This window comes from Grus americana, chromosome 2, assembly GCF_028858705.1.
Source record: "Grus americana isolate bGruAme1 chromosome 2, bGruAme1.mat, whole genome shotgun sequence".
NCBI classification, from domain to species: Eukaryota; Metazoa; Chordata; class Aves; order Gruiformes; family Gruidae; genus Grus; species Grus americana.
In genome coordinates this window covers 134538971-134566037 of record NC_072853.1, presented here as the reverse complement: position 1 = coordinate 134566037, position 27067 = coordinate 134538971, and the positions used below count along the sequence as shown (strand labels likewise).

Genomic DNA, 27067 nt, shown 5'->3' with positions numbered 1-27067 from the left:
TTCTTTGCCCAGGTGTAACATTTAAAAAATGTGGAGACTCACTTTCATTGCAGATGCTCAGCATCTTTAGTACCTCAGAAAAATATGGCAGTTTTGCTTACTGCTGATGAAGTGTTCTGAAGTTGAAAATTGCTTTTTATTCTTTCTTCATTTTGCTATATTTTCTGCGTTTGTTTCACAGTTATAGAGTGCAACCATCATGGAAGGTGATAGTGATATCTTTTAAATAAATTTATATTGTTAACTTGTAGGTTTGATACTGGCTTTGTTCCCTCCCTTTTTGGGGGGTTTGTTTTTGGTTGTTGGGTTTCTTTTGCTTTTGCCTTTGCCCTTTTGCCTTTGCCCTTTTGCCTTTGCCCTTTTGCCTTTGCCCTTTTGCCTTTGCCCTTTTGCCTTTGCCCTTTTGCCTTTGCCCTTTTGCCTTTTCTCTAGTAATACCAACCAGGCTGTATTTATATTGAAGCCATGGGAGTGGTTGCTGCTACTGTTCTGAAACCCTACCTGACTGGTAGCCAGTTTGGGTGCTGACAGCAGAATAGTTGCAACCCCAGATGGAGTTTTGAAATTGAGGGAGGGGTAGCGTGTGCGCACTAAGGAAACTGTAGGCCACCGTGACTGATGTGATGCATGCTAACACAAGGAGACGGTGGCCGTGTAACTCTTGGCTGCAGCCACGCAGAGGTCAGAGAGGAGCCGATTATCCACGTATTTACCCAGCTGCTCATGTAGTAGCTGGTCCCACCGCTGGTTATACCACAATTAAACATCTGGGATCTCTACATGAGCTTCAAGAACACCTTTAAGTGTAGGTGTAGCCGTAAATTTAGAGAGCTGCAACTTTACGGTAGACCCCTTCAGCCATTGCAAAATTGGCTGTTGAGGTGCACCCTTCAATCATTCACGCTGCTGCTGTTCAAATCGTTAGTCTCCAAAACATTTCAAACTCCTTTTCTTTCTACTTCTGTGCTACCTAGGAAGGAGAGGGAAAGAGGTGAATGTTACACAGCCCTGGAAAAAGGAAGAAGAGGGATTGAAGGGCCTATGTGTGATGAAAAAGTTGTGCCTTCTGCATTGGATATCTGCCTTCCCACTGGCAGGGCTTAGGGGAAGATAAGGGCTTTTTCTCTGCCCTTCGCTTACCAAATGTTTCTAGGCTTTTCCTCTAGGCTGAGTAGCTATCTGTTTCTCTTCTCCTTTAATTCTGGTGTTGCAGCTGGTTGCAAAATATGTTGATAGTCTGTCCAAATTTCTCTTTTGGAAACAGAAAAATATTGCTAGCATTGGGTCAAATTAGTGGAAGTTTGGCAGCAATTTTCTGCTTGCCTTGTTTCATCATGGAGATATAGTTGAATACAATAATACTTGATGGTGCAAATTTTGCCATTTAAAAATAAGGAGCAAAGTGGTGGAATGATAAAAATTAAGTAGATATACACCCTTTTTTGTTTTTTTTTCTTTACTAGACTTCCAACACTGGCCTAAAACCACTGCAAGACTGCAAGGGACTAAAAAGGTGTCATTTTACTCTGTGTGTAAATGGATGGTTTTCTTAAACACTATCACTTAGTTTTATTTCCTGTGCTAACATGATGACTAGTTAAAATGGTTTTGTCTGGTTGGTTTTTTTCCCCAGGACAATTATGACTGGAAACTTCATGCTATCAAGTCAGTTTTGGTAGTTACTGGCTCACAGAAACAAGGAGACAAGAACAGACCTGAGGATCAGGTAAAATCTTCATCTAAAAGCATCTAAGACTGGGGGCTGTTTCTAGTGTTTTGCCTTTGAATAAAAACAGAATCCTAAAAAGAGAAGGATTTAATGCTTTTGCAATATGTGATTTACCATCCTTTTCCAGGTGCTCATGTGAGCCTTAAGAGACTTCAATTTGCCTGAAATAGTGACAGATGATATCCCAATTTTCACGGGCCTGATCAGTGACCTGTTTCTAGCTCTGGATGTTCTGAGGAAGTGGAACCTGCATTTTGAACGGATGGTTAAACAGTCTACCCTGGAGCTTCTCTCACAGTCTGAAGAGAGCTTTATTCTCAAAGTAAAAGAATTTATTGCCTTTAATTACTCCCCTTAAGAGTTTCAATCAAAATAATTGCAAATGGGTTGTATTAGACATGAAGGTTATTTTTGAGTATGTTACAGTATTGATAAGGTGTCCTCAATGTCTCGGTATTTCAAAGGTGTTTTGTTGTGGCAGTAATGCACCCCAGTATCATAAATATGCCCATAAGGAAACACGTGTCCCGTTCAAAAAAGCTGCCTACGCTGACAAACATGTGTGTGTGTGTGCAGTAACCAGCATTTGTACTTGGTAACAAATTAATTGTTGCTCATTATTTATAAGGAGGAAAGAAGAGTAAGGGAGCAAAAACATATAAACAAGAAGGTGTGGATTTGGAATGTGCATGGCTGCATGTGACTTGTGTGTGTTCTCGTATTTCTTTGTGGTATAATGCATATTGTGCCGTGCACACTAAAGCATGCATTTACATGTATGTATGTATACTCGTCAGAATTAGTTGTCTCTAAGCTAAATTTAAACACTATTTTTAGTTCAATTTACGGATAGAGTGAAAAGGTGAAACTTGGAAACACTGGGTATTATACAGACCAAATTAAAAAGTGTGCTGCTTTGGACTACTAAGAAAGTATATCCCCACCCTCCTTCAAGGAACATCCACATCGGCTTTATGTGATAGCACACTCCATTCCTTCATTAGGGTTTATTGGAAACTGAAATAACCAAGCTGGTTAAATGTGAAATCTCAGGATTCGTAAAGGATTTTCTGCTGCAGTCTATCTTGTTCCATTGTCCTGACAGAAGGGTGAAAGACAATAAGCTATACCTTGGGGTATTATAAACTTTGCAATCAGCCTTCCGTAGAGTATTTTGATTCCTGCTAACTGGGTGAATCAGAAGACGAGCACTGAGGAACATGGACTTGTTCCTATTGGACTTCAGAAAATCAATGTGGATGCTCTTCACTAAGACAGAAATCCATAAGCAGCCAAGCTATTTTCATTCTGCAGCTTACAGAACTATTTCTCTGAAAGAAATGTATTACTTTAGTGGACTGATTTTTGTATTTTACCAAATTATAGCTGCACAACTGTTCAGAGTGTGAAATTCACTCTGCTAAATCGACAGCAAAATTGTGATAACTGTTCTGTATCCCTGAGTTGGCACAATCCTACTGGACTGTATGGCTGCATAGCAGAATAAGAGTTGTTCTCACTTGTTGAGGTAACTGCATTCATTAATTTAAGCCAATTCTCTTCCCATTTTCTGGGACACAAATGATGTTGCTTGATGCAGCATCAGCTCAGCTGAGGCAAGTCTACTGAGAAGGTTTATACCTATACAGGTCCATTTACCCTGTTAAAGGGAATAGGAACACGAAGAGGGAGATAATTTTTGTGAATAACTGTGTGTCTGTTTAGAGGACCACAGGAGAGGAAAGATGTTCACCGTGTATCCCTTCCTTGCGGTAGGTTGTTCAGCTGGCAGCACATCACTCTGTGCTGGAGATGCGGGGACTGGAAAGAGTAAGGTACCTGCCTACCTACACAGCATGTTTTCTATCTTACATTGTAAAGAAATTTCCATGGTTCTCGCAGAAAAAACAGTTCTGCTTGTTGCCTTTGCCTTAGGCTGCAGTGTAATAACACACTGCTCAGGCCATCCAGTCAGCCATGTGACGTGCAATGGCCAAGCTTAAATGTTACAAGCAAATTCTACATTTTGTGCGGTATTTGTACGTCCCAAAGGAAAATTAATCGTGACACCATGTAATGAGGATTCAATTTGACAGATAGACTAAGTAATACTTTGTCCTGGAAGGAGAAGCAGGATGGTTTAATTAGGCTTCTAGACAGAAATAGTGGAATATATTGCCAAAACACTAGACAAATGCTTCTAATAGATAATGCTTGCCCATTTCTGCTACTAAATGTTGGCAGCTGTGTGGATTTTCTTCTCCATTCAACACTTTCTGTTAGAGTAGATCAACTGCAGAGTACAGCCATTTCAAAATGGGATTCTCCTTTCCTATCCTTAGGCTTAATGGAAGTTTGGGGCTAAACTAGCACAGTGGCCATGAGTAAATCAAGGTGAACAGTTCACTGAGTGCAGGGATTTGCAGTCAGAGACCCAGTTCAGGAATCATGGAATCATAGAATGGCCTGGGTTGGAAGGGACCTCAAAGATCATCTAGTTCCAACCCCCTGCCATGGGCAGGGACACCCTCCACCAGACCAGGTTACCCAAAGCCCCATCCAACCTGGCCTTCAAAACTTCCAGGGAGGGGGCATCCACAACCTCTCTGGGCAACCTGTTCCAGTGCCTCACCACTCTAACAGTAAAGAATTTCTTGCTAACATCTAATCTAAATCGACCCTCTTTTAATTTAAAGCCATGGGCCCTTGTCCTATCACTCCATGCTCTTGTAAACAGTCCCTCTCCAGCTTTCCTGTAGGCCCCCTTCAGGTACTGGAATGCTGCAATAAGGTCTCCCTGGAGCCTTCTCTTCTTCAGGCTGAACAACCCCAACTCTCTCAGCCTGTCCTCACAGGAGAGGTGCTCCAGCCCTCTGATCAACTTTGTGGCCCTCCTCCGGACTCACTCCAACAGCTCCATGTCCTTCTTGTGTTGGGGGCCCCCAAGCTGGACGCGGTACTGCAGGTGGGGTCTCTGCAGAGCAGAGGGGCAGAATCACCTCCCTCAACCTGCTGGTCACGCTTCTTTTGATGCATCCCATGATACAGTTGGCTTTCCAGGCTGCAAGCGCACATTGCTGGCTCGTGTTAAGCTTTTCATCAACCAACTCCCCCAAGTCCTTCTCCTCAGGGCTGCCCTCCATCCATTCTCTACCCAGCCTATAGCTGTGCTTGGGATTGGGCTGACCCAGGTGCAGGACCTTACTTTTGGCGTTGTTGAACTTCATGAGGCTCACACAAGGAGGAAAGTGAAAGATTCCTATTGAATCAAAATTGTATCACTAATATGCAGCCTGTGCCTTCTCTTCAGGTGCTGAAAATTCTGCATCACACATATGTGAACATGAAACAAAAGCCTTTTTGGAATGACCCTAACCCAAAAGCTGTGACAGCTAATGAACTGTTTGGTTTTATACACCATGCAACCCAGGAATGGAAAGATGGCAAGTAGCGCATATGTTCTTCTTACTAGGGTCAGTTCCTGGTGACATCATTCTCCATCAGAAATGGTCAATTCTTGAATTTGGAGAAGGTGTTAGAGAATAAATTGCTGTCTTTTTCTGTGTTTTGATACAATAAGATGTGGGTGCAGAGCACTGGTGGTTATGGGAAGACTGAAGGCGGGGAAGAATGCTAGTAGATATAAAAGTACTAGCCTGAATGATACTGATTCAGCTGCCTTAAAGGGAGCATTATTTTCTCCCCAGACCCATGCAACCTCCCATATCTCACCCATATCATTAAAACTAATGACATACTCTCCTGTAATCAAAACAGAAATAGGTCATTATTACATAAAACAAAGTAATTCTGCTGTTATCAAGTGTTCAATGAAAATATTTTTTATTTTTACTTTGAATAACCATCTAATAAGCAAGCAAAGGAAAAAAGCATGGGTTTGATGCTACAAAAGCTTCTTGTTTCAGTGATGCATTAAGTCTTCTGAAGTTTTAATTGCTGTGCAGTGTTGTTATTTAAGCACTAAAGTGATGTGATTCTATTGAAACATAATTTGCAGGTCTCCTGTCATCTCTTCTGAGAGAGCAAGCTAATATTACCTATGAGGGGCCAAAATGGTTAGTTTTTAGATGGAGATATAGATCCTATGTGGATTGAGTTGCTCAACACTGTTATGGATGATAACAAAGCGAGCAACTGAGAAGCAAATACAGTGGCTTCTCCTCCACCTGTTTTCACATTTTTTTTTTCCTTTATTCGTCTGGAGTTCAGGATATAGTTTTTCAGTGTGTGTTCCTTTTTTCTTCCATTCTTATAATTTCTTTGGTTTTCGCTATTGCTAAGTAATATTTTAGCATCTGAGTATCATGTCTCGCTTATTTTGTACAACAAAAAGGCTTAAAGTAGTCTATGTATACTATAAGGGTGATTGTGCCTCCTAGTGTATGAATTGATGTAATTCAAGATGTCAATCATAAGATTATTGAAACTAGTATTTGGAAAGCCTCTCTGTAAAATAGAGTTAAAATTCCATGAGTGAAATCTTTGCATCACTGTAGTAAGGAAGGCTAGCTTTAGGAAATGTAAATAAGTCAGTTTAAGGACTAGCAGTAGTACCCAGATTTCTTATTCCCTTCTTATTAATTATACAGCTACAGCATTTTGGTGAGCCAACAAAATTGGCTTAATGTAATGAAATCCCAATCTGAAATCTGAATGTAGCCTTAGGAAGGTGATTGTAATTTAGCGCATTCTCTTAAGCTTTCCTGTCTTAAGAACTTAAACCTGACGTGGTTTCTGGTTACTCAGCAAGGTGTCTGTCTGGGGCTAACCACAATGCCTACCTTTAGGTAATTAATAGAAAGTGGATTTTCCAAGGGACATTTCAGAGCAACTAAGTTTAGGCTCCTGCTCTGAATCATTTTCTGTTTCTCTCAATGTCAATGGAAATAGATTTTGCCTCCTGTCACCCTCCTGCTTTTAACAGCTTTCGGGAGAACTCACATTTGTCAAGCAGGCTAGTCATCTTTTGAATGAATTAAAATGTGGAAAACTCATGCAAGATCAAGTAAAACCTTTTGAATTTGTCCTCCTCTGTGTTTCTGAAGTAAAAAACTATAGCCATGTTAAAATAGACTTTGTTTAGCTATGTTCAAGAAATAATGTGCATGGTGTTGCAAATAATCCTTGTTCCTTTGTGGGGCTATAATAAACGCATCCTTGCCCTGATCATGTTCTTGCTAGACATTGTATCTTAGCTTCTTCTGCTGAAAAATTTACTGATGACTTCTAGGTTCTGACCCTTACAAGCAATGAACATGCACCTGTGGCTCCATCAATGTGGCTGCTATTTGAGGTACACCATCTAAGAGCTGCTACTCCAGATACAGTATCCAGAGCTGGTATTCTCTATCCGAACATCCAGGACCTGGGGTGGGATCGGTGAGTATCTGATAATATCAGTTAGCATTTTTAAGATACATCTTGAAGATTAATGGGAATAGACTCCATTTTTTATATTAATTCTTCCTTCTAGTTTTTATTCTGATAATAGTGGGATGATTTAGTTGGTGGCTGTGTATATTCTTAAATATGCCATTTGAAAACTTTCACCATCCGTTAAGTGTTTTATTTTCTCCTCTTATGTGTACTGCTTAATCAAGGCAGTAGTGTGGTGGGTTGACCCTGGCTGGAGGCCAGATGTCTGCCAAAGTGGCTCTATCACTCCCCTCCACAGCTGGACAGGGGAGAGAAAAATATAACGAAAGGCTCATGGGTCAAGATAAGGACAGGGAGATCACTCAGCAACTACTATCACTGGCAAAACAGACTTGACTCGGGGAAATTAATTTAATTTATTACAAGTCAAAATCTGAGTAGGATATTGAGAAATAAAACCAAATCTTAAAACACCTCCCTCCCACCCCTTCCCCTTTTCTCAGGCTCAATGTCACTCCCAAATTCTCTACCTCCTCCCTTAGAGCAGTGCAGGGGGATGAGGTAATGAGGGTTGTGGTCAGCTCATTCTGCATTGTCTCTGTCATTCCTTCATCCTCACACTCTTCCCCTGCTCCACCTTGGGGTCCCTCCCATGGGAGACAGTCCTCCACCAACTTCTCCAACATGAGTCCTTCCCATGGGCTGCAGTTCTTCATGAACTAATCCAGCGTGGGTCCTTCCATGGTGTGCAGACCTTCAGGAACAGACTGCTCCAGCATGGGTCCCCCGTGAGGTCACAAGTCCTGCCAGCAAACCTGCTCTGGCATGGGCTCCTCTCTCCATGGGGCCACAGGTCCTGCCAGGAGCCTGCTCCAGCATGGGCTCTCCACGGGGTGACAGCCTCCTTCAAGTGAATCCACCTGCTCTGACATGGGGTCCTCCACAGGCTGCAGGTGGATATCTGCTCCACTGTCATCCTCCATGGGCTGCAGGGGGACAGCCTGCCTCACCATGGTCTTCTCCATGGGCTGCAGGGAAATCTCTGCTCCGGCACCTGAAGCACCTTCTCCCCCTCCTTCTTCACTGACCTTGGTGTCCACAGAGTTGTTTCTCTCACATCTTCTCACTCCTCTCTTTGGGCAGAGAATGTTACACAGCAGTTTTTTCTCTTCTTAACTGTTATGTCAGAGGGGCTACCACTGTCGCTGATGGGCTTGGCCTTGGCCAGCGATGGGTCCATCTTGGAGTCAGCTGGCATTGGCTCTGTCAGACATGGAGAAGGACTTTGGGGTGTTGGTGGACAAGAAGCTCACCATGAGCTGGCAATGTGCACTTGCAGCCTGGAAAGCCAACTGTATCATGGGATGCATCAAAACAAGTGTGATCAGCAGGTCGAGGGAGGTGATTCTGCCCCTCTGCTCTGCTCTTGTGAGACCCCACCTGGAGTACTGCATCCAGCTCTGGATCCCCCAACACAAGAAGGACATGGAGCTGTTGGAGTGAGTCCAGAGGAGAGCCACGAAGTCGATCAGAGGGCTGGAGCACCTCTCCTATGAGGACAGGCTGAGAGAGTTGGGGTTGTTCAGCCTGAAGAAGAGAAGGCTCCAGGGAGACCTTATTGCAGCATTCCAGTACCTGAAGGGGGCCTACAAGAAAGCTGGAGAGGGACTGTTTACAGGGCATGGAGTGATAGGACAAGGGCCCATGGCTTTAAATTAAAAGAGGGTCGATTTAGATTAGATGTTAGCAAGAAATTCTTTACTGTTAGAGTGGTGAGGCACTGGAACAGGTTGCCCAGAGAGGTTGTGGATGCCCCCTCCCTGGAAGTTTTGAAGGCCAGGTTGGATGGGGCTTTGGGTAACCTGGTCTGGTGGAGGGTGTCCCTGCCCGCAGCAGGGGGTTGGAACTAGATGATCTTTGAGGTCCCTTCCAACCCAAACCATTTTATGGTTCTGTGACATGGGGGAAGCCTCTAGCATCTTTTCACAGAAGCCACCCTGATAGCCCCCTCACTACAAAAATGTTGCCATGCAAACCCAATACACGTAGTGAACTGACTACTTTTTGTAATGCAAATTTGGCAGTAACAAGAAGTGAATAACTTGGTTACTGTTCTCTGACAGCTTTTTAACAACTGTCACCATCTTTGATACTGTTAAGAACACTGGTTTTCATCATCTTGGTTTTTTGTTTATCTTACTCTTTTGGATCACAGTACTGCTCTTTTAACTTGTTTTATATCTGTGCTTCATGCAAATTAATTACGAGAACAATATTTTCTAAAGAGCATGAGTTTCCATGTATAAAAGGGAATTTAGTTGGTCAAGGCACAATGCATTAACTTGAAGCAGTCCAATGTGATCTTTTTCTTTTGCATTTGTTGAGCTGATCCAAAACAATTCTTACAAATTTTAGTAAGTGAATCTTTTTTCAACATTTGTCAGTCAGTGTTTATATTTTCAAGGAACACTTCTGCTGTTTCATGTCAAAATTCAATTTTGTAGCATTCCAATATGTCATCAACGTTTCAGTCAGTTCTAACTGTCTGTGTTAAGAGTTGTATGCCATCCGGACAAGAAGTCTTCAGTGCACATATTTCCCAGAGAAACCTTGTCAGTAGGAGAATTTAATTAAACAGCGTGAGTCTGTACAAGTTGCCACCTAGGGGGATGAGGATCAGAGGACTGGCAAGAACTTAGAGAGGCAATATGATCTCTCACCACAAACAGACAAGTGTAGAGATGGAAACAGTAGGCAACAAACTGTCCAAACAGAATAGCTGTGAATGAGTAAATAATCAGTTTAGACTATGTTTGACTAATACTGTGTGAACATGAGCAGGGGATAAAATTACCTAATCCTTTGAAATATGAAGTTAGGCATGTGGCTGCTAACCTGAAGCATGTGTTATAGTTAGCATAATGAAAAGGAATTTTAGACTTGGTTGTGATAGGAACTAGCAGATGTGAAGGGTTACTTTTGTCTTGTGTCTATTACACGTAGCCAGACTGGGTTATATGTGCTACTGTAGGTATGTGTAATATAAGTTATGTTGAACTTGGATGTCATGCAATCCTTGGTCTTGCATACAACTTACGTGCTGGTATTTTAGGTAGTCTGTTCTCAAACAACATAAAACAAATCCAGAATCCTTGCTCCCACTTTCTTTTAGGTGATCCAGCCCTCTGAAAGCAGGAGCAATGTATCATCTAGGTCCGTCCGTCCTTCCTTCCTTCCTCCCTCCCTCCCTCCCTGGAATAAAAGATGCCATCAAGGAAAAGGAGTATAACCATATGTCAGTGGACTCAGCTGTCATAATAGCTCTTAGAAATGAAGCACCATGATGACCTTTGCATGAACAAATAAAAATGTTGTAAAGCTGGTGACACTTGTGTCTGTCTGACAGCCAGTGCAGTAGTATTTGAGCATTGCACTAAAGACAGTTACAAACAGTTCTCAAAAGTCAACAAAAGTTTGTATTTCAAAGCTAGAGGAAAGAAATTTTGTATTTTTTCAGCTTCTCACTGATAACAAATTGGTTGCTTTCCAATTTGTTTTGCAGGTATGTTGCCAGTTGGATAGAAACAAGGAGATAGCAATCGAAAAACTGGACTGTTATCTTTGATAAATATGTGCCTCTACTTAGAAGAACTCAGAGCAAGATTTAAAACTGTTACTCCTATTCCTGATAATAGTACGGTTCACGTATGCATTGGGATTAAAACTATTTATATTTTAAGAGACAGTATTTCTGAAACATTCACTGAGCATGGGTTCTATGCAAGAGTAAAAATGCTTAGAATTACTGTGTATCTGAAAGGTATGTGAGATGAAATTGAGAGGCTCTTATATATCAAACCTGGACCCCTATTTTGGAGACCTATAGGAATTCAGAGGTTACATATTGCAGTGGTCCACTGTAACAAGAAGAAATGTAGCGTGTTTATGGCACTGCACACAATAACCTGACTTCTCAGCTCTTGTGTTGCTTCCATTAGTAATGTCTTGGGTAGCTTAGGGCTAGCCATTTCATTTCTCTGTAGAAGCATTCTGCCTCTCTCTAATTAAATGCTCACTAAATTCATTAGCTTTCATACTCTGTTAATGAGGCCCTACGTTATTAAATGTTACTAAAGAATGGAGCTGAACACTTTCATATATAAATAATCTTATACTGCACATCCTTATATTGTCATTTAAAACTTACTTAACATATCTTGTCATTCTAAACTCTTCTAAGTGTTTGCCTGCTTCCAATTAAGTCAATATGAGAGAAGAAAACTGATAGAGTTTGAGTGTTAAGAATCTACCATAATGTACATGCCTGAACTGTGTCATCTTCTCCTTATACCTTACTTTAAGTAGTGTTGAATGAAGGTATTATGGTACTCTTTATCAGAAGACTTCTTCATGCCTTTGACCTCTGAAAGGAGCTCCTAGTCAATAAGAAAGCACAGCAAGGAGTTGCAGTCTCACTACTTAAATTTAAATTTACCTTCTGGAGGTCACTGTCACCTTTGTATGGAGTAAGACTCTCAGGTCACTCTCTTCATGTATTTATTTATTGCAGACACTCTGGTCTCTGCTAGATTGTTTGCTGACCCCTGAAAATGTGCCAATGGATTGCCCCAGAGAGGTCTATGAGATGTGTTTTGTCTTTGCTTCTATTTGGGTGTTTGGTGGAGCACTCTCTCAAGATCAGGTAAGTTAATGAAAATGACCGCTGTATTTCACTGTGCTTGAATAACAGATAGGAGATATATGCACACACCTACCTACATATTTAAACAGATATGAATATGTGTGTGTGTATGTATATGCAGGATTCTACCCACTAATTCTGGTGAGGGTGCAGAGCAATGGCCCATGCATCTGCTTTGTTGGCCTGTAGTACTGTGTACTTTAGCTATCAGAGCTCATCTGCAAACGAGCTAATTTGACCAGAGGGTGCTGACTGCCTTCAGTACCAGACTGTGTACAGAGTCATTTACCATGCATAGAGAAGCTGTGTTTACTTAGGGAAGCGTTAACAGTTGTACTTTTTTTATCTATACTAAAGTCCCTGGCTAAGCAACAAAAAGTAATGTGAGGGTCATGTCTACCAGAATTAAAGCATCTAGTAAAGAGCTGGACAGATATATGTGTAATCTCACCTGTTGGATTTATACTGATAAATGTAGATATAAGCAAGGCATTATAATGAATTCCCCTTAGTGAGAGGTTTTTGCTGTGATGCTACAAAAGGTTTGAAGAAGAAAGTTCTAAAATTCTAAAATTACTTGTTACTGTTTTTCTTAGGCAGACCTTGATTTCTTGAGAAATATCTAGTCATGCTTCCCTGTTAAAGAGTAAAAAATACAGTTGGCTTTACTGCTGCTTAAATTAGATGAAGCCCTTGTGAAAGAACAAATTTATATGTGTGTCATCCATAGATAAAGGAGCGCCTTGCATACATTGAAAAATCAGAAGCAACACATTATTGCATCAAGAGACTGGGAAGATCTTTTTGGTCATCTTAACATCTGTTTTCCTACCCTTCAAAAAGACTCGCTGTTCTGTGGATATACTCAGGAAGGTCTTGTCTGAAGCAAGTCATCTCTGTGGGCTCACAGCTATATAAATCTAAACTGAATTTAGAAGTTTTAGGAAATAAAATATTTGGGCTGGAAGTGCGGTGGGTTAGCCTTATCAAACAGCCAAACACCCACCCAGCTGCTTGCTCACTCCCCCTCCTCAGCAGGGTAGGGGGAGAAAATAGGCTGAAAAAGCTAGTGGGTTGAGATGAAGACAGGGACATTGGTAAGACAGACTTGATTTGGGGAAAATTAATTTGTTGCCAGTTAAAATGGGGATGGGTAGTGAGAAACAAAGGCAAGCATTAAAACAAAACCTTTCCTCCTTTATTCCTCCTGCCCCCCAAGCTCAGCTTCACTCCTTCACTCCTGACTCTTCTATCCCCATGCTACAAGCAGCATAGGTGGATGGGGAGACACAATCAGCACACAGTCGTTTCTTTCTGCTATTCCTTCCCTCTCACACTTTACCATTGCTCCAGTATGGGATCTCCATGGTCTCAGTCCTTCAGGGCATATTCACCTGCTCCACTGTGAGGTCCTCAGTGGGCTGCAGTGTGGGCACCTGCTCCAGCAACATGGAGGAGCTGCTGCTGCTCCTCCTTCTCTTGCTTCTCTGACCCTGGTGTTCTGGTGTTTCTCAGTCTTTCTGCCCTTTCTTGAAGACACTTTCCCAGAGGCATCCCACCTGTAGCTGAGGGGCTCAGCTGTGCCCTGCAGCAGGTCTCTTGGAGCTGGCTGGAACTGGCCATGCCCAGCATGGGGCAACCCTGGCCTCCCCTCACAGAGGCCACCCTGCAGCCCCCCGCTGTCAACATCTTGACACCTGCGCTCAATCCCAGGATGTTATCAGAAGGCCTGACTTTAGCCCCTTAAACAGCAGCAATACTAAGATACTGCTTTGATGATCTTGGTTGTTTTATTGCACTCTACGTGTGTATGTCTGTTTTTCATATGTGCTTAATGCAAATGTCTTGATATGGAAATAGAACTATAAACAATGAATGCATCATTTTATAACTTTCAGTTTACCAAGCTGAATTCAGCTGCTGTTGGCTTAAGAAGATGAAGTTTCCATCCCAGGGCACACTGTTTGATTATTACCTTGACCCAGAGATGAGGAGGTTCCTGCCCTGGGTGGATAAGGTCCCAAGTCATGATGTGGATCCAGATGCACCTCTGCAGGTACAGCGCACACCAGTGACCACACAGCTGAGCACTGCTAGATGCAGGAACGTTTTGGGGTCTTGTCATGATTTCTGATGTCGTCTTAGATGTCCTAGAAGTAATACTCTCTAGATGTGTTTGGGTAAATCCCTGCTATGTGGGCCACATGTATTTAGTTGAGTTTGAGGATTAATGATGAAGTGATGCTTTTATTGATTTTTATATTATGAAAGCACTCCTGAAAACATACCATATTCAGTTTGTTAGTGGTTTATACTCTTTTTCCACAGTAGGAGAAATTCAGGCTCCAAGTCCATTTAATCATTGAAAATAATGCCCACAGCAACTGTGCACCACAAACTGAAGCTTTAACATCTTACTGTTTCCAGCTTTATGCACGAGTATTCTCTTGCCAGCTAAATTCCCTTCATACTAACACAGACATATGAGGTCTAGGGGAAGAAAATCACTTCATCACCTTTCCGCTATGCTCTTGATCAACTTACAAAGTTAGAGTTATATTTGTGGAATACAAATTGTAGAAGCTATGATAGCATGATATATACCTGTCAGTGGAGAAATAAAAAGCATGAACTGTTAACTATAATTGCCTCAGTTTGGGGATTTGGTTGGTTTTGCCCTTTTTCAGTGTGATTTGCATAAAATATTCTCAAATGCTTCATGGTGTTTTGATTGTATTAACTTCTAGGTCTTTTTAAATGCTTAAATGAATAGGAATTTTCCTGGGGAGATTATAAGTTTGTGGGCATAGAAACAGGCAGCTGATGATCAAAAGACATTATCCATTGTCATCTATCCTGCAACAAGTTCTCTTTAAGGGTTAATACTTGGTAGGAAAATACAGAGCTTGGAAAAGAAAACTTTATCAGGCAATGAAGGTTTCAGGTACAGCAAGTAAAGCTAATCTATTGCCATCTATTTGGCCAAACAGTTTTAAGTATGCTGAAAGCCAGGCCAAAAAGTAAATGGAAATACTAATTGAAAAATTAAACCAACTCCCTGTTGCACCAGTCTTTGTTTCTCTACCGGTTTTTGGGAGACTGGCATTCTGTAAAAGTTGAGATGGAACCAACACAAACAATTTGATTTCAAAATCTTCCTACTAGAAGAACTTTACACAGCATTTCTACTTGAAATTTTGTATTTAAAGAGTAATCCTGTAGAACATTTTGTTATAGTAATTATGTTTGAGAACAAGGGAATGGTGTATCCTGTTTCATTGCTTTTTTGGAACTTAGTCCTAGCCGGAGAGAGACAGACAGAAATTACTGTTTGCTTTTAAAACTAAACTGTGTTGTGCAAGTGTTTGATTTTTTTCCTTTTCAATTTCAGGCAATCTTTGTTCACACATCCAAGACTGTACGTCTCAAATATTTTATTGATTTACTCTTAACAAAAGGCAAACTAGTCATGCCTGTTGGAAATGCCAGAGTAGAAAAAACAATGTTTGGAGGTGACAGTCTCTGAAGACTACCTTCTGGCTAACATCCCTGTCAACTACCATACAACATCAGCAGTGTTTCAGAGTAAGTTCCACACAGATGCAAGAAACCTATCTTCCCTCAACAGCAAAGGTGAAAAATGCTGCACGGTTATTACAATCTCATACGGATGTTGGCTGCTGTCATTGCCTGGGTCTTGGCAAGCTTATTGCTTTGCAAAGTGGCAAACTTAGCAAAGCTGGGGCAGGCAAGAGGAAAGGAGGGGTCAATTGGCACTGACGCTGTGCTCCCACAAGTTGCTCTGTGTTTGTGGACAAGAGAAAATTTGGCTTTACCTATGTTAACAAGAAGCCTTGAGCTGGCTTTGGCTAGCCTGGGTGTCTCTTCATGGTAGCTGTAGATGTACCAAAAAGGACAGTCAGGAGTTAGGCTTGATTTGCTAGGCACCGTGCAATCCCTGAGGAGGGGCGATCCCTGTCTAGAGAAGTTTGGAGTCTCCACAGGCGAGATGGATGCAGAGCAAAGGGAATGTTAATACAACACAGAAGCAGAGGGGGCTGTATCTTGGCCAAAAACGTTACACCGGTGGTAGGTTTTAGAAGAAGAGTCGTCATACAGTCAAAGTAAAATAGGCTCGTAAAAGCTCTGTGTTTCTTCTGCTTTTCATGAACAACACAATCAATGGAGAGCCCAGCTGTCAGTGGATATGCCCTCTTTGCCTTCTTTTTTCATCTTTACAGTAATTTGAACTGATATGACTATACAGAAAAAATGACATGCCCTATTCACTGTAGAGCTTTTTTACAGCTGTAAAAAGCACTAGAGAAAGAAGTTAATACAACTGTCTTATCCTCTCATATGTCTGGGAGAAAATATAGAAAACTATTTCTCGCTTTTGAAAACTTTCCAAAATGTGAAGGAGTCTTTAGATAGAATATTTAGAAGTATTTAAGTTTGTTTGATGTTTAATTTAACAACTTGTGCAATCAAATTTTTAATTTTAGCCAATCTACATGGCTGCTAATGGATCTAATTGTCACTAGGCTTAAAAAAAAAATCAGTATAAATCCACAAATCTGTTGAATAACTTTTTGCCCTGCTTTTTCTTTCCTGTCTCCTGTTGATTTCTTCTGTATATTCAAGTCAGATAAGCAAATACTGCTTTCAGTTTACTTTGTACTTTGGTTTATTCTTTGAAGTGTTTCCAAATTCATGTTAACTTAGAAACCTGCATTAACAGAACTTAATCACCTTTTTGCCCCTCAAAATGAATGCAGAGATTTGGGGGAAAGAAGCCTGCTGTGTGTCAGAGCGAGATCATGAGCTGATATAAACTGTTGTAGCTCCTTTAATGGGGAATCGACCTTAAAAAGTTTTCAGCTGTCCCTCTGTTCTGGGAGGGATTTTTTAGCTAATGATTGCCGTTCCAGCAGCAACCATGACCAAGGCACTAGAGCAGAAAGGCATGATGCTTTCCATTGCTAACAGAAGCTGATGAAAGGAGCTCCTAGGCAGCAAAGGTGGTGTATTCTTCTTACAGGAAACTTCTCAAATAAACCAAATAGGTGAAGTCAGCATCACAGGGGCTTTCTCTCCAAGTGTACCACACCCACCAACTGTACTGTGGCATAAAATTGGGGAGTTTATGAACCTTTAAGGATTTGCTGTGAAATGTTAATAGTATTCATTCAGATTTTAAGTCAGGTCACTATTGTAAAATATCCACCGCTCCTTCTAAGAAATATGAAGAGATGAACAAAGTGGATTCCTCCAGTTGTCTGCTGCTCTTCAGCCAAGTCCCTCTTGTTAAATGCTCTGCTGGCAGGTCCCTCTGCTAATCACAGCAGGTGAAGAACTGCATGGCAATTCAGAAACAAATTTAGTGTGTTGGCTTTCCATTGTGTTTAAAACATTTTTTCAGTGAGCTGTGATGGAATGAATTTGTTCTTCACGTATAGCTCAAAATGACTGCCTCTTACATTATTTTTGCGTTTGTGTGTACCTATTCTTCCTATAAAATGCATTTGAGACACTGAAATGGCTTCCTTATGTGTTTTAGGCTACCACTCCAAGCCATTGTTTGCAACAACCAAATTGTTAGTTGTGGGGGGTTTTTATGGAAAGAGGCATGCATGTCAAATTACCAAATGAGCTATTTAAATTAAGCCTCAGAAGACCTTAAGAGCTGAACTTGTTGAAGTACAGGTATTCACTACATTGCCACATTCTTTCCATAGTTTAGAAGTTTAAAGATTTTTCTTACAGATCATATCACTTTTATTCTGCAGTATTTTCTGCCAGTTCCCATCTTATCTGTATCCATATAACTTTTTTTGAGGTATCTGCTAGAGTGGGTGAGATCAGCATGTAGTGTTGGGTTTTATTTAGCATTCCCCCAAGGCGTATGACTCACCCGCTCTGCCTCTAGAACAGCAGAAAATTTCAAAATGTTACTTGATGGAGGCAGGTTCTGATGTAAACTAATATCAGTACATTACGTTCGGGGTCTTCAAAACTACTAAAGTCTGGAACAGTGCCACAGAGAAGAAATTTGCAGAAACATTTGCGTATAATGGAATTTAGTATGATACATTTCCTTATTGTACTGCAACAATATACTATTTTTATAAAATATAGTAGGAGTAGTAGATTATAATTGTGGACACTACTTAAAATTTAGATAAGGTTAAGGATCAAGAAGGAGTATTCCTAATTTTGGATTTAAAAGTACAGGTACATTTGTACCTCAGCTAAAAGAAGATGAAAATCTTTTATTTAAGATTTTTAAGGTAATTAAGATACTTTAAACCTTTCATATGCGCATAGTTTCTGCAAAAAGTTTTTTTTCCCCTTTGTGGTAGAAAAGCAGGGTAAGTGCAGTCATGGCTTTTTTTTCCCCCCAAAATTTATGATCATGCAGTTGCAAACATGTTGAGGTTCTACATTTCTATCTTGTCCTCCAGTATACCTTCGCTTTACTACTCCACAGTCAGTAACCATCCTTTTAGCCGACTGTGACTAGGCAGAAATGGCCTTGGAAACATTTGGTACCTTTCTTCAACTGGTCAGACAAAATCACTGTTGAGGTTTGCAGGTGATTTATTTCACTGTTTGAAGCATCTAACATGACAACACAATACTCCTTTTGTCCTAATGGAAACTCTTTGCAGTGATATATTTTTTTATAATGCTTTGCCTAAGAAATCAAGGAGTCTGCCACAAGTCAGAATCGTGGCAGGGCTATGACATGCAGCATTCGGCTGTTGGTATGCAAGTGCAGTTTCCATTTCTTACAAGCTCTTGTGAACGCGCTGCCTAGTTTTTAAAAAAACAGGACAAGTTCAAAACCATATGCTTACACTTTACTTTTTTTTTCTAATCTAACTCAAAGGTTTTTAACATACAGCCTAATACAATGGAAAAAAAGAAAGAAGTCTGTAGTCTGCAATTTTTCTGATTCTACTTATTATAGATGGAACTGATAATATTTTTTTTTTCCTCCCTCACCCTCATTTCTTTTTGACAAATATTGAAGTCACAAAAAACGTGGGCTAGGTCATCTCAAAACCAACAGCAGGCATAGCCCAAATTCATGACACTATTGACTAGACAAAAAAAAAAAAAGTAATCCGGGCTGGATGCACAAAATTTTTGAGAAGTCTCTTTTTCCTCTTGTCCAGCAGTATTGAGTGAGAAATCTCATGCATATAAAATCTGAATTACATTCTCTCCTGTGCTGCAAGGGTTGTAACCACCATCTTCCCTAAATGTTTCATAACTACCTTTGGTTCAAATCTCTGCTCTCAATCAGGCAGAGAAAGTTTTTGAAATTAGGCTCCTCAACGAAGATGAGCACCCCAGTTACTGGGACATGCTGAAAAGTTTTCCTTGAAGTCTACCTATTACTTCATTATGTTTCCTTTTGTGCAAAACATTTATGTGATCATTTAGACAACAAAAATATATGACCTAGGGAGGAAGGGAGACGAGACTGCTAGTTTCCAGTCCTACTTTAATAAAAATTCCTAATGATTTCTGTAGGCTCTTATATCCATGCAAAAAAAATAGAAACAATGCAATTAGGATTCATTGTCCATGGAAGTTTGATTTCTTTCTTGTGAATCTGTGGAATACTTTACTAAGTGGCAAAAGTCGATGATCACATCATACCAAAGTTCAATATTTTAATAATGCTTAATACAAGTGGTTTTCTTCCGCATTTTCAAGATAACTTAGCAGCTTTCTGTAGTTATTCTTTCCCTTACGCCTCTAAGGGAAGCAGTGCAGTTGGATAAAAAATGTATAAATTCAAAATTTGTTTCAAGATTTTACAGTTCTGATGAATATGTAAGGGTATTTGAATTAATTTATTTACTACTGTAGTAATTTTGTTATCTGATGGTCTGCATTCAGCATCATGTAAGCACCTCATTCTGGAGAACAGGCTGAACTTTAATATAATCAGCTTAATATTCCTTGGTATGGGAGACGCCACACTAGTTTCCTGATTAAACGCGCTGATAAAATGCTATTTGCCATTCATATTTTTATACTTTACATATGGTAAAGTCCTCATTTAATCCTTCCCAAGAGAAGGAGAAAATAATCTACTTCACTGATAAACTTGCTGTCAGGATATCTGGGAATTTCACATTCAAAGCATTTCAGTCTCCAAAGGATGCAGATGGACATGCAGTGAGATTTTTTCAAAAGCTGTGAAGTAGTCAGCTGACTAAATCAACAAGACTCTTCTGGAATTCAGAATCCCAGTGTGATGTTTTTCAAAGGCACTGTGTGAGTTTCACTGATTACTAAGGACTCCAGTAGTTCAAAAACCCTTGTAGGTGGTGAAATGCTTCATAAATTTTAGGCAGCATGATTTTGAATTCTTGATTTGTTTAGTTTCGGCGTTGCTTAGTATGGTAAATGTTTTTATGTATGTTGTGTTACGCTTCAGCAATGCTTGAAAAAAAGCTGGTCATAACAATGGTCTAGTAGGAAACAAGAAACTTATCTATTTTATTGATTATTTGAATATGCCAGAAGTGGATAGACAAGGAACAGTTCAACCTTATGCACTGATTTGACAGCATATAGATTATGGGCACAGGTGAGCGTTTATTTCTTACTTAACATTATGCTATAATTTTTATATTGCGGTCCATGATGGGATCTCTAAACCACGTAGAAACAGAAAGCTTCAAAGGAAATTGCTTAAACAGAAAAGCATACTGTCCCTGGAGGTTATAAACACTTTTAGAAAAGAAAAACATAAAGTGAAGGGACTGCAGAGACACTCAGAAGGAAAGTATCCTTCAGCTGCTCCTGATGGAGCTGCTGGATGTTGACCCCATTGATTGACGTGATGAGAACAGGGATGTATGAGAAATAGAAATTGATTCCCTAAATTGCAGCCTGCCAAACATTCAGCTTATATTACCACCTATCTTTTAATCACCCCATAAAGACAGCAGACAAAATCCACAGGAACTTTATGGTACAAGTTCAAATGAATGATCTTTCTGTGCCATGAGAAGAAAAACACAGAAGCTGACCGCTGAAGGATAATTAAGTTGATTTTGGGCAATTAAGATAATTCTCTTCTTACTTTCCAAAGGACAATTTAATTTTTTGGCAGTTAAAATTTATTAATATATCCTTTTATCAGAGTCTGAGGAGAGAGAAAGTCTTAGTTTAGAATCAACTGATTAGTTGCTTTTGTTCTGTTACAGGAGGATCTACATCGTCTGTAAATACTTAGTTGTTATGATAAATGCATATTAGATTCTTGTTCATATGCAAGCATGTCACTTATGTGACAAAGAAAACATGCAACATGCAAAGAAAACATTGTGAATGATAAAGGTAAAGGAGAAATGTAATCAAACATTAAAAAAAAGTTAAATGCACATCTTTCTGTGTATTGTAGCCTTACAATTTTTGTTTCGTCAAGGGCTGTTCTTTTCACTGGCACGTATGCTGTGATCTGACTAGAATTGTGACCAAGGTGAGGCAATAGCATCTGCACTGTTCTTACACCTTTTAATGCAGATTCAGTTGAACCGTGCAAGCTTTTCACTAGGTCATACTTCATCTCATGGAGGTGTCAGCTGAATATCTTGTTAAGGAATGACATGTAAAGAGAAAAAAGGAGAAGTGACTGCTCAAATCTGAAGCATCTCTAGCTCAGAGAAATCAATCAGGTCTAATTCAGTGACATGCAAAGCTAAAGTCTCTATGCCCTTCTGTTTTCTTCCCAGAGCTATAAGCTACGCTAGCCTGGAATCTTTTTATTTCTCACAAAGAGTTCAAACTTCAGATCTTAAAAGTTCCTGCTGCTTAAAACTGTTGATGTTTCTTTCTTTTAAATTGTTTCTTTTGAAAGAAAACCAAACCAAAAAATTAAAATCTCCATTTTACAAAACGAATCAAATTAGGAAAAAAAAATGACCGTGCCATTCATGAATTTTGAATGTAACCATTTGAGAATTCTAAAATAGAGTAAAATTTGTTGCAAGCACGTGGAAAGAAAGAGAATGTATTATATTATGAAGTTCTGGGGAGGATTTGGTGATTTAAGCAGGGAGTGCCTGCATTATTTATGAGTTGTTCTTTTACTGTGGGTTTTTTTTTTTAAAGATGGTTGCTGCTTGGCCTAGTTCAGTTGTACGCTGACGTCTAAAGAAACAAGACTCTGTCTTCAGATTTGGGCAATCAGAACTCAAATTGCCATCTACTGAATGCCTCTTGTTTGTTTGTGTCTGTCTTTGTTTAAAGTGGCTTCATTTTAATTCACCTGGAGCTATGTCTTCTGGAGAGCCAGAAACAGTATCTATTGGGTGATGCTGCAAAAAAAGGAGTGATCTTTTAAGCTTGCAGCCTCCTACTCTGTGATGTTTTCTCTTAGGCGTGCTTAATGACAGTTGTATGTAGCTCTCAGAGCCATTTCTTCATACATGTCAAGATGATGTTTGCTGGTTTTTTCTTATTTTTGTCTGCTCTTATCTATCATAGTCATGTGCATTCTCAAACTGATTTGAACTTCCTTTGACTCTGTTGTACTCATCCAAGTTGGTCTGGAGCCAGTTTCATTCAAAAATATTTCTTTGTCATCATCAGAATGTTTTGTGAGAATGTAATATCTTCATTTCAACAAAAATATTGAACAAAATATTATGTGAAAGAAATTGTGGGATTTTTCTTTATTTTAAAATGTTCATCCTTATTTGATATTTCCATGGCAATTTGTACTCCAGATTTCCCATAGGGCAGAAATGTTGATTCTTCCACTGAGATTATGTACAGTACTTTGTCACTAGTATTAATCAAGCTGTTTTCTTTGTCATGTATGGTAGGCAGAAGCTAACTATTAAAGAAATTCATAACTGTCAGTATATTGCCTGTATGAATCCAACTGCTGGCAGCTTCACTATCAACCCTAGGCTCCAGGTGCAGTTTGAAGTGTTATAGCAATCCTGTATTTAATATATAAGATAATTACTATTTAGCTTTTCACTGCAATAGGTAGGAGGCAAAAGGGGATAGAAGAAAACATAGTGTCTGAAACTCAGTACAGGTTCAAAATCCTGCTGTTCCAATAGCTAAATAGAAAGAGACAAACCATATTTATCATGATATTGAGATTCCCTTGAATTTCACAGCAATTGCAGTCTCATGGGGTCCTTCACCTGGCAGATGTGCCATATGGCATATATAGTTTCTTCTGGACTTAATCTGTTGATGCCAATACCAAGGATGAATTAACTAGTGAGGACCCCAATACTGTTCTGCTTGCCCTTCAAAAACTCTTCACTTGAAAGCATACTCATTTTACAGCAGACAAAGCAACAGAAACATGAACTAAAATGAACATATTAAATACATGTATACTTGATTTTTGTAAAAAAAAAAAAAAAAATCATTTCCTTAACAGGGGGGAGAGGAAGAAAAAGAGAGTGAGTATTTGAATTTATTTGACAAAAAATGGAACCTGGAAAACATCAGCTTTGTTTACTAGTCCTTTTTTCCCCTTTCTTTCTAATTTCTATTTGTCTGTATAAAAAGGAGTGAAAGGAAATAGAATAAGGATAGGAATGAGAACACCAAAATGGAAAATTTAAAATATTTGTGAGTGTTTGAACCCAGATTGAACAGTGACTTCCTGTCACAAAGAAATTATTGTTCCTAAGTTTTTAAATAGTTTAGACATGAACAATTAAAGATATAGACAGCTTTTCTAGTAGTTGTTTGGCATCTGGCTCTTTGGAGGTACTGTGCAAATGCTCTAAGCCCATTCTTGCTTCTATTTTTAGTCTTTCAGTGTACTCGCAGCACATGGGTACATCAATCACTACACTAACAGACTGATTTTTCATTAAAACATTTTTCGTGTACTATGTTTGGGGCATTTTTTAACTATTATTTTTCTCTCTGACTGCGTGGTAGAATGTGGAAGACCAAGTGTTGCTGCAACCTCGGCTCATCTATAGCCATTTTGCAAACGGCAGAGCAGACCCTTGCTACGAGCCAGCGAAAGGGTGGGAACCACTAAGGAATATACTTGAAGAGTTCCTAGAAAGCTACAATGAAACGCTTGCTTCTACGAACACAGTCGTATTTGAGGGTGCCATGCAGCACACGTGAGTGGAATATCTATAAAGGAAGCAAGTAATCCGTAATGATGCTACCAATGTTTGCACGAAGTTGTTGCTTTTTACTGTTGGGAGGTGGTTGCAGTGCAGACTCGTCACACTCTTAATGGAAGGCTTACACAAGAACACCATGCGGCAATAGTCCTGCTAAATATACTTTATTGATGCAATTATGGAAGAGTAGATTGTGGGTCAGTGTTAAAGCTAACCTCCGTTTTGTTTGTTTAAACAGAGATTCATCCCTTTTTGCGCTGCACAGAAATTAGCACCACTTATTCTCTGAGGTTGGAAAAATAACCTATAATGCTGTAGATAGTCTGCCTTATCTTTTAATTAGCTAATGATGTAACAGGCCTTTATAAGAAAAGTAATATCTATCTTTTGTTTCCAAGAAAGGGAAAATGCTTTTAAAATTAGATTAATTCAAATCAAGGACAAGTAATACCTTAAGCATATACTAATTGATGCTACTGCATGGCAGACTTGAAGCTGCTTTGCTGGCTAGCCTTGTATATTTTTAAATCTAAACTAGCCCAGAATTCTATGTGTCATCATTAATTTATTTTTTATTTTATTTATCCATAGATTTTTTCCCATATATATTCTTACCTTATCTCAGTTTAATGTAGTTTGTTTTTCTCATGTCAAACAATATCTTAGTATCTATCATGGCCCAAAATCTCTTTCAGTTTCTGAAATCTGATTAACTACATTTGTTTTGTTTTCCTGTATGGAAGAAAACCAGCCAGTTTTCAGAAGGTGAAGTGAAGATATTGCTGAATAAGTGAGGTACAGACTTCATTGTTGTTCCTTGTCATTATTTATCATCTTTCTTCAACATATATAGTTGTTCTGGTCATGTATAATACCAGTGATTTTCAGAAAGAGAGAGAGGCCCATGCTGGCAGGGCTTTGTTTTGTTAAAGCAGTTTCTATTATTTGCAGTGTCAAATCATTTAACACAGAACCTTTTCTTCTCATTGAGTTGGACTAGGTTTTCAGTGTCATCGTTTTTTCACTTTGCACATATTCATGCAGGAGCTATATAAGAGAAGGCACTCTTGACAAAGCAGTCTATTGTAGAAGTTTCTCCAAGAGGATTAAAAATGAGCTTAAATTACAAAGATAATCATATGGATCTTTCATAGGGACTGTAGATTTTGTTATGCTGATTTAGAGGTTGATGTGATAATCATCAGAATTGCAGACAGAAGCCTTCTCAGGTATCACTAGTTTTGCTTGAAAATGTTGGTAAGCCATTATCTTCTCTCTGAAGTCTAGTGACTGAGAGCAGTATCCCACTTTGGCAAACAAAGTGGCAGGGTGTCTTAGCCTTACAATTTGGCAGTCCCAGAAAAGTATGTGTGAAATTAAATCCTGTAAATTTTTTCTGCACCTTTTATGGGGTTTTTTTTATGGATCAATTGTGAAATCATGAATAAGGCTTACAAAGCTTTACAGTGAGCTCAAAGAGAATTGGCTTCCAGCAGTATTTTGGTTGAATGGGTTTCTACCTCTTTATTAGATGCAACCAGATTAGACACATTATCCCTTTATTTAAGAAGGTTCTCATCGATGTTTTTTCAGGGATGATTTTTTCAGCAGCATGAAACATAAAGAGAATGAGGGGGTTGCTTTTGGGTTTGGGTTTGGGTTTTTTTCATTGTACATGGACAAAAAAATGAAGCAAAAGGTCCAACATGCTGTCTCTAAGCTCTGGTCTGCTGATACTAGGCTGTAATTCCTTAGAATCTGCATCTGATTTTAAAAAAACGAAATTTTGGAAATAATTTTTATACGTTTATTTAAATTAGTAAAATAGCAATTGCAGATTTCTTCTAATGTCTCAAGCATAGTTTTTTGGGGCGAGAATTACCCCAGTACTTATATTTGAAAATTCTACCAACTAAATCTTGTCTAATTTGGGGCCAGATTCTCATCTGACTCGTTTATCCTATAGTATTCCATGATCAGAAAATAAAAGCACACCTTAAGTAGCCTGGGCTAGATATTCCACGACTAAATTAAAGTTTGATGCATATTTTTCACAAAAAGTGATTCATCATCCCTCAGCCTTTGAGGTACAAACTGCCAGACGTGAAATTCTCACGTGCTCCTAGGGCCCAGTCAACCTCCCTTCAAGTTAACTAGGTCTTTATTCTGCGTCCAGTCAGGGTCCATCAGGGTCTTGGAATGATGCTTTGGAGCAGCTCAGTGTAAAGAATGAGCAACCAGACAGCTCTGGTCATTGTCGAGGTCAGTGCAGACCTTCAATATTTGACAAAGGAAAATAGCTTTTCTTTCCACTTGCTCAAACATTGGAAAGAAACAAAATGCTGAAGTGAAGATAATGTACCTTTGAGTGTCAGGAGCAGATTACCACAAAAATAAACAAAAAAAGAAAGAAGGGGAAAAAACCCAAAAACTTGGTGCAATAAAAAGAAATTGAGAAACTTGGCTAACGAGTTGTTGAATTCTATGTTATGTTATTGGTTTTTTGTCATCAGGTGCCGGATCAGTTGTATCCTAGAAGCCTCTAGGGGTTATGCACTTCTGACTGGGGTAGGTGGTAGTGGTAAACAAAGCTTGTCGAGGCTGGCAGCATACATCTGCTCCCTGGAGGTTTTCCAAATCATGCTAAAGAAAGACTATGGGATCCAGGACCTGAGGGTAAATGAGTAGATATTATTTGAGTCTGTTGAGTTCGCTACTTCAAGAATGTGTTGTTTTGTTGTTACGTGGGCTTGATAAAATCACAGGCGAAGTAGTGTAATTTACAGTAACAACCTCTGTGGTTCCTGTGGTTTCCAGCTGTACTTCTCATTTTATCTCTGAAAAATGGGTGGTCAGAAGTTATTTTAGTTTCTGTTTATACACTTCACAGAACTTTGGTACTTTCTCAGCTTCTTCCGAAGCAGCCGCCTGACATACTACAAAGGTATGGTTGGAGTTCTGATATTTAGCTGTTTGTTACAAATTTTTGCATGTCATTGCACGTGCATTGATTTAGTGGAATAAAATTGATGTGGGTGAACACCAGGCAAAATTTTATTCTTGTTGCATGTGAGTCATTTAATCACTTAGACT

At 39.5% G+C, this 27067-nt stretch overlaps 1 protein-coding gene across 1 annotated transcript in view; it reads left to right on the top strand.

Annotated features, from left to right (window-relative positions):
- Positions 1-27067, top strand: part of DNAH11 (dynein axonemal heavy chain 11) — a 150199-nt gene that overhangs the window by 42994 nt on the left and 80138 nt on the right. The window contains 18 exon segments of the mRNA XM_054815055.1: positions 982-991; positions 1634-1726; positions 1857-2051; positions 5040-5202; positions 5748-5812; positions 5814-5876; positions 6981-7129; positions 10689-10766; positions 10768-10831; positions 11697-11832; positions 13727-13884; positions 15220-15344; positions 15346-15413; positions 16763-16792; positions 20304-20442; positions 22676-22778; positions 23775-23968; positions 26488-26650. Coding sequence (XP_054671030.1) covers positions 982-991; positions 1634-1726; positions 1857-2051; positions 5040-5202; positions 5748-5812; positions 5814-5876; positions 6981-7129; positions 10689-10766; positions 10768-10831; positions 11697-11832; positions 13727-13884; positions 15220-15344; positions 15346-15413; positions 16763-16792; positions 20304-20442; positions 22676-22778; positions 23775-23968; positions 26488-26650 — 1996 coding nt within the window.